This window comes from Oryzias melastigma, linkage group LG6 (assembly GCF_002922805.2).
Source record: "Oryzias melastigma strain HK-1 linkage group LG6, ASM292280v2, whole genome shotgun sequence".
Lineage (NCBI taxonomy): Eukaryota > Metazoa > Chordata > Actinopteri > Beloniformes > Adrianichthyidae > Oryzias > Oryzias melastigma.
The window spans coordinates 27,511,983-27,520,231 of record NC_050517.1 but is presented as its reverse complement, the minus strand read 5'-3'; the positions used below and the strand labels follow the sequence as shown (position 1 = coordinate 27,520,231).

General features: G+C 36.9%; 1 protein-coding gene across 7 annotated transcripts in view; it reads left to right on the top strand.

Moving 5' to 3' along the window:
• Positions 1 to 8,249, top strand: part of znf423 (zinc finger protein 423) — a 178,922-nt gene that overhangs the window by 26,650 nt on the left and 144,023 nt on the right. For 6 of the 7 annotated variants that reach the window (XM_024281572.2, XM_024281579.2, XM_024281574.2 and 3 more), the window contains exon 2: positions 1,509 to 1,571. The exons of the other annotated variant lie outside the window; for it this stretch is intronic. In XM_024281572.2, the coding sequence (XP_024137340.1) occupies positions 1,509 to 1,571 (63 nt within the window). The remainder of the gene's footprint in view (positions 1 to 1,508; positions 1,572 to 8,249) is intronic. 7 annotated transcript variants of the gene reach the window in all.

The following is an 8,249-nucleotide window of genomic DNA, read 5'->3' as shown; positions in this document are numbered from 1 at the left end:
TATATATATATTTTGTTTTAATTTGGTTTGATAAAAAACAAATTAAAACTTGGTTTTAACTGAATATTGCCAAATAATGCGACAGTCTTTACAGGAAGAAAATGTGAATTTAGGAGGCTGTGAAAGAGCACTGAAGGTGATTAAATTCTAACTTTAAAGGCAGTTTAGCAGACTTTTGATTAGCAGAAGAGAAATTTAAAATTAATTCAAAATTAGCTGAAAACTTGTAGAGCATAAAAGCTTTAAAAAAAATCAAAAGCATTTTAAAAATGCCCCAAAACTTTGTGTAAAATATGTTATGATGCCAAGCTAGGATCAAATTAATCCTCAAAAAAGAAAATAATAACTAGCTATGCAGCATTACCTGCAACGATGCAAGTGTGAATGCTGTAACGCCTGGTTCACACTGGACGCGGAAGGCAGCAAATCGACGCAGAATGGGAGGCTGCTTTCACTCGGTGGCCCTGTTAACCTATGGTGTGGTTCAGTGTGAGCCTAGCGTAAGCTGAATGTGGCTGTTGAAGAGGCCAGAGAAGTTAGCTGAAAATGCTGAAGCAAAAATATACACTAGTTGCCAAATTAGCCAAAAACTAGAAACATATCTAAACTAGCCAAAAAAAGCTAGCACAGTGCTAAAATGTTAGCTAAACTCTAATTTGCCAAAAAAAAGTGGAAACGCATCTAAATTAGCCAAAAACAGCTAGCACAATGCTAAAATGTTAGCTAAACTCTAAATTAGCCAAAAAAACTGGAAGCACATCTAAATTAGCCAAAAACAGCTAGCACAATGCTAAAATGTTAGCTAAACTCTAAATTAGCCAAAACAACTGGAAGCACATCTAAATTAGCCAAAAACAGCTAGCACAATACTAAAATGATAGCTAATTTCAAAATTTGCCTAAAAACTGGAAAAAATGTTAAAATTAGCCAAAAACAGCTGGCATGTTGTCAAAATAAAAGCTTAATGCCAAACTAGCGTAAAAAACCCAGTGGTTGCTGAACATTTCAGAGTTTGGTGTCTCTGGCTGAAAGTATGCGGAAGTTCACAAGTTTTAAAGTGCACAAAGTTTTTGAGGGATTTGAGCAATTTCTCATGGGGCATATTTCGCTCAATATTTCAAAAACTATCAAGTTTTTGAATACCTAACGTACAAGCAGTAATGTTCTGATTTCTGAAAGTGTGACTGAGTTTGTACATGCCAAAAAATGTACAGAAATCACTATAGTGTGAACGCTATAATGCAATTCACACAATTATGACAAGAAACAGTAAAACCGCATTTTTACAACATGTTCTTGTTGTTAAACTAAAAAGAACGTTTAAAGGAAAAATTCCTTAAAGCAAATCCTCTGTAACTGTGAAATGATTCATTATCAAGTCCTGCGATTGAGCTGATGATTCTGCATAATCCTCTGCTAATAAATGGAGAAAGGAGTTTTTTCCTCTGTGGAAAAGAACGTGGTAATCCACCCTCTTTAAAGTTGTCTTCCTGTCGTTTTCTCCTCAGCGGTTGAAGAAGGAGAGTCCTCTGAAGGTGGAGGGACCTGGGACGAGTCGGTTGTCCAGACAGGTTAGTGTCCAGACCCCGTTACTAAAAGAGGAAAGTGAAACCGTCTGTGATATTTGATCCCTGGACTCAGAGTTCAGGTGGGTACGTTAGCGGGTGGCAGAAAAGGAGATTTTTATGGAGGGAATGATGGAGAAAAGAAGGTCTCCAGGGTCCCGCCCGTTGGATGGAGATGCTGGGGGGTCAGGGGAGGGATTTGTGTGGCTTTCAGCTCTCCGTGGTCCTGGCAGGAAGTGGCCGAGCGTTTCTCTTCTTTTCTGGGATTCTTGTTTCTCCTTGTGGTTTCTCTAAACCACTTTCTCCATCTCGGAGCCCCCTCCCTCCATCTTCTCAGCTGTTTCCAAGTTTGAAATGATCGCCCCGTTTGCCTCAAAGCAAAAACACATCAAATGTTCTCTGAGGTTGAAGATTCGGATGAATCAAAACAGAACAATTGCAGTCGTCCAAATATGCTTTGATGGATTCCAGTTTGTAATTATGAAGGAAAACAAAGTCTGAAACTGGAAATGTTTTTCATGAAAGACGAGAACTAGTTATTTAGAAATATAATCGACCTCAAGTTCTGATTTCTAAATATTTTGCCGATGAGGAGCTTTGTGAGAATCTCGGAGTTGAACCGCACACTTTCAGCTGCTGTTAGGAATCATAAATAAAGTCCTTGTTATTGTAGGAGCTGATTAGATGGACTAACTAGGACATTATGGAGCGCTTTAATAATTTACAGGATCCATCAGCTGCTGGTAGAGCGGCCGCGATGCTGGATGCTCCTCAACTTTAGACAAGACGCCCCAACTAACCCAGCTGACACAGGGAAGCACCAGACAATCTTTTCCAGTCGGCTTATTTATTTATATGTAAAATTTTCATATCTGCCCAATAGGAACATGCAAAAAATTCACTGAGACATTACCAGTCTGAATTTTATTTAGATATTTCATAAAGTTGCATACAGTTTAAATAATTTTATTTATTTGTTTTAAATAGAAAAACATTTTAGTTTGAAAAAAAAAATGTATATTTGTGTAAAGAAACAACATAATGATAATGGGATTATAAACGTTCTTACTTTCAAGCAACATATCAAACTTTATATGACTTTGATCATTATTACATTTAACAGATTTATTTAATGACACTGTCGTCTTCAACCATCTTTGTTTATTTTAATTTATTTTCAACTTAATATCAGAAATAAGTTTAACATATCTTTATTTTGTAGTTTTTTAAAAATCAATTTTTTCTAGTTCTGTCATGCGTAACATTTTTAGTGCGATGAATCAAGACCTGTAATTAATTAATCTCATTATTCTATATTTAATCTAACATAAATAATTGGTTTGATTTTTTCTGATATTCTCATTTATATTTCTTATCCTTTACGTTAAGATGTGGCATTGTTTGTGTTAGTTCAGCTAAGAACTACAAAGTCGCACATTGATGATGTCACAGCAGCGACTGATCCACAGTGCATTCTGCATACAGGGGCACAGAGAGCTATTCTAAAACACGTTTTCAACTGAGTTCAAATAAAACGTTCATGCAAGTAAACAGTTGGTCTTAAAAAAAGAAAAATTGAACACAAAATTAGTTAAAGGTTAAAAATAAGTTGAACGGAACAAAAAATATATAATATGCTGTAATTAATTAATCACAATTAACAAGATAATTTGACACCCCCTAATTATTCTTTTGTTTTCTATCACTGTAATAAAACAATCAATCAAATAAATTTAACCAAACAAATCAATCAAATACATTTTAAGAATTCACATAATTTAGTTCTATTCTAATTAAATATTTAAGTAAAAAAGAAAATAAACATTTTTTCAAAGCTTTTCTGGTTCACTTCTCTATAAATCTGTAAGCTTTTCCAAAGAAATGTATTGAAAAGGAAATGTATATTCCCTAGATTAAATAAGTATATATTAAAATTGAAACAATGGCAAATCAATTTAAAGCTCATCTGAATGAAATGCTTTGAAGTGAACTTTACATCAGCCAAGATCAAGGACAGAAAGTTTTCAGGATCCTAAAGACTGAAAGGTCACATGTTCTTTTAAACTTTTAATGCGGAGTATTTTCTCATTTTTATTTTTGTTTATGTCCATTTAGTGTCTAGAAAAAACATCTGTTTTTGCACTCTAAAGGCTGTAAGTGAGCTCAGAACCATAAATCACAGCAGTCAGGATTTCTTTAGACAAAATGATCAGAAATGAAGGCTTGTGGTTTTGCTCCTGATTTCAGTCCTCCAACCGCTCAGTCATTTTCAGCATCTGTAGTCTGGATTTTTATCTTAGATCACTTTGGTTCTTGTGAAAAAAGGTCGAACATCTTCTGGCCTCGTTGCTGTTCGTCATGTCTAGAACATGCAGCTCAGATCCTCATCAGGTTTTTTGTTGGTCCACATTTGACTGTTTGGTTTCCACATGTAAATCCTCACAGAAAGTTCACATTCAGTCAGTCAGAAGATGCTTGTGACTAGCATGTAATGTGGGTTCAACTTCTTTCCCAAAACCACACAATAACTGTCAAGCCTGGGATTTGAACTGCCGACCAATCAGCTGCTGAGCCACAGTCAGCCCCAGAGCTGCTCTTCTGTCTCATCAGTCCACAAAACATCTCTAATCCAGATGTTTGCTCCTCTGTATGTTCTTTCTCTTTGCTCTCTTTTTTCTTGTTGAATCATGAACTCAGATGAAGTGAGAGCTACAAGTCTGTCCATGTCGTTCTTCTATTATGACCTGGTCAAGTCGTTTTGGTCGGTCCGTCACTCCTGGAGAAGTTCTTTTAGATTTCTGCAAGAATGGATAATGAGTCTCTTTGTGGTTTTCTGGAGTCCCAAAGCAGAAATGACTTTGGACGATTAGCGATGGAGCCATTGCACTTCTCAAAAACAAAAAATACAAGTTTTTCCTTGTTATTAGTAAAAAAATAAATGAATAAATAAAAAAGTCAATGAAACTAGAAGGATTTGTCTTGGTAACAATTTTTAAAATTGTGATGTTCTGACCTTTCAACCCAAAAGGATCAATTGTGGCATCGGTGTAACAGACCACTTAGTCTATGAAACATTGTGCATCATTTTCACTTTAAAGTCCAACTCTATCATTTTTTTTATTAATTAATCATGATTATGCAGTTTTTAGCCAAAATAAAATAAAAAAAAGAAAAACGTTTGCAAATTGTGTGGTCAGGACTGTTGTTACAGAAGTTAGCCTGTGTATTATTTCCTATCAACCCCTAAAATAAAATCTTGAAATTAGCTATAAATACTCATATATTTGTGCATTACTCTTGAAATTATAAATATTGTGCCTTAAAATCAGCGTATATTGTTCAAAAAAGAGTTTTATGTCTTTAGAGTCTTTATGTTTATACACTTCCTCAGTTCCTACCCAAATACATAATTTTTTCCACTAAAATGACACATTTAAAATAAATGTATCTTGTTGAAGCAAGGCTACTCGCTATTTACGAATTAAAACCTCTTTAAAATAAAATAAACTTGATTCCATTTATCATTTCTTTTATCCTTTTGTATTTTATTAGTATATTTAAGCTTCAGTTTTCTGCAATATTTAGGAATTCTTTCAAGTCGAGCTTTTTTGGATATTAAAATCATTTTATGTAAATTTTTTTAATTTAATTGTTTTTTTTAAATAAAAAATACATGCATTTTTTTCACTTTCTTATTAAACTCATTCATATTTTCTGTTTATGCTGTTTTTTGTGTTTTTCATTAGTTCGATTTAAATGTCCCTGATTGTTTGAATCCCTTAAATGTGAAAAATATCTCAAATAAATCAATCAAGCGGGGGGTAAATACTTTTCCAATAGTGTTGTAGATATTTTTTTCCATCCTTGGCATTAAAAAAATCCTGTTTTGGATTTAAATTAACATGAAAATCAGCTGCTCAATCAGCGTCGTGGGATCACGGCAGCGTCACACTGGCTTTGAGATGCTCGTCGCTGTCATGATCCCAGCAAACGATGTAGGCGTTTTCTGGAAGTGGAGCCTCTGTAGTCATCTGCAGACAGTTTTTCTGCTCCTCGTTGGAGCCTATCAGAGAGGAGTTAAACACTTCCTCTGACTGCACCCCAGCAGGGAAATAGGATACTGCTGAATGTGGTAAATATGCAGTTATCTCTCGGCCTGTCTCTCGTTCAGCTCAGCAGGGACGGGAGGAAAGGAAAGTATGACCCCTGGGGTGTCTATGACGTGCTGAACCCCCCCCTTCCACACCCTGCCTTCCTTCAAACCTGCGCTAACTCCCCTCCGGGGGCTGCCGTGTGTGTGTGTGTGTGTTCAGGGGGGTGCTGACTGAGGTCCTGGGTGGCTCAGCAGAACTGCTGTGTGTGTCAGTTCCTGCAGGAAGCTGGAGTCCCATGATGCGCTCGTGCACACGCACACACCTATCCGAGAGTCTTCCTCCCGTGAAAACATGCCGTCCCGTATTCCCTTACTCAGCCGCTCTTTTCACTTTGCTGTCTGCTCCCTATCCCAGCATCCTTTTCTCTGCTTCACTGACTGTTTCTCACTCTGCCTGCCCTCCTTTCTTGGAGGCTGTCCGCGGATGGCCTGCACTGTAATTTTGTTTCTGTTTATCATATGGGATTGAGAGCAGGGGGTGAGAACTGCTGCCTATTCCCCTGATAAAGAGGGAAAAAAGGCATTGTTTCCCGCTCTCTTTGGGAATTAGTGCTGCAGCCAGAGAGAATAGAGGGATATAAATCCTTCTTGTTTTCCTCCTTTTTCTGGAAAAGAGTGGCTGAAAGCATCCCCAACTTCCCCTCGCCGCCCCCCAAAGCAACACGAGGGCTCTACAAAGCCATGGAGTAATCTCAGGAAATCCTTCTGTCTGTGTACAGCCATGTTCCTCTCGGTTCTCGACACCCTTTGCTGTTTGAGCGGCTCATGCAGACGCTCAGTGAGCCAATGAGTCATCATGGAAAAGGTTCGTCAAGTCCCCAGGCTGAAACTGAGACTGGCTGGATTCTTGTTATTCACGTTGTGTGTGCGAGTCTGTTTTTATGACCCTTTTCTGGATTAAATACCAACTTTGTTGAGATCAGTCATAACAGGGACACGGATTGATCCGAATCAGAAGGAACTTCATGCTTTGGGTCGGTGTTCTGTCCATTGAGGACAGGTGAGCAGATGTGTGTTTGCTGACTGAGAATGTGGCCTTGGTGTCTCATTGGGCTCTAAATAGGTTTCTGAAAATAGCACATGGATGCTTTATCAGACCCGGGAGCTCACAATGAGCAACAAAGGCCCAAATCTTAAGACTTTTTATTGTTTTTGCACAAATGTAATTAACTTTAAGCTCTACAGCTGTTTACTATGAAGGCTCTAACTCATCGTCATGATGTTAAAAGCATTTCTTTAAAGTTGAAATGGTCATTTCAGACATGAGAAAATATTTTATTTAATTTCTACAAGCAACACATTTATGTTCTTAGAAGATTCTGTACATTTTTTTTGTCCTGGAATCTAATGTCATTAAATTTCCTGCAATTAAAACATAAAATAAAAGTTTTTCTGACATTTTTTGGGATGAATAATTTACAGATGAATAAAACTTTTACTACACGACGTTTTCTGCTTAAAAGGCAAACGATTTATGCAAGAACAATTAAGCACAACATACTTGAGGTAAAATAAAAAAAAGTGTCATTTAAGAGCATTAGCATCCCACTAATAGACGTTGTTGCCTTAGTGTCCACCACTGCACAGCCTATGATTGAAGGTAGAGAACTGATAAAGTTTGAAAAAGTAAAGGAATTCAAAAAAGTAAAATGTGAGCATTTGTGTATACATGCATGTAAAAAAACATATTATGAAGTATCAAATGACTCAGAAATGATTTCTGCTGCAAAACTCAAACTTAATAAAAAAAATAAAAGCAAAAACAGAAACATTAAAAACAACTGCAATTTATTGTTATTTTATTGTGTTTATTGTGTTTTTTCTGACTATACGATTCATCAGATTATAAGGTAGTATGTAAACTATCTACTCAAACAATGTGGTATGACTACATTACCCAGAATGCCTAGACGGGCGAAGAGGCAGAGGGGACAGAGGGGTTGATAGGAAGTGTTTTTAGTGTACTGTCGTGTGCTTGGTATTTCCAATAATCAGCGTTTACAAAGAGAGCAACATGACAGAAAAGTCAAACCTAATTTACAATAATTCTGAATATTATTCAGTTGTACCTTTTCTCTATTATGAATTAGTTTGCATTACTTTGCCAGGCTCCTGACTGCGGTACCCATAATCCTTCAACAAGCGATCAAGCAGGATGGCTTTGTAGTTTTAACTATAGAAAATTCAAAACGTTGACAGATATTGTTTTTAAGAAGCAGGGGTGTGTGGAGATCCAACAAGATCCGTCTTGATTGGAGAGAGTGGCTAGCAAAGAAATGTTGACTTGGACCAATCAGTGCTTACTGACAACATCTGGCTCCAACATGGCGGCGTCTGTATCTCAAAACATGGAGAATGAATTGACTTCATTTTGTTGGAGCTAGAAGTAAACCCTTTTCTAAATGTGATGTTTCCAGTTTATATCTTCTCCTCCATCATGTGTACGTCTGACATTTGTCCTTCCAAAACGCAACTCAATGCAATGTAATGCAACGCAACTCAACCCAACCCAACTCAACCCAACCCAACCC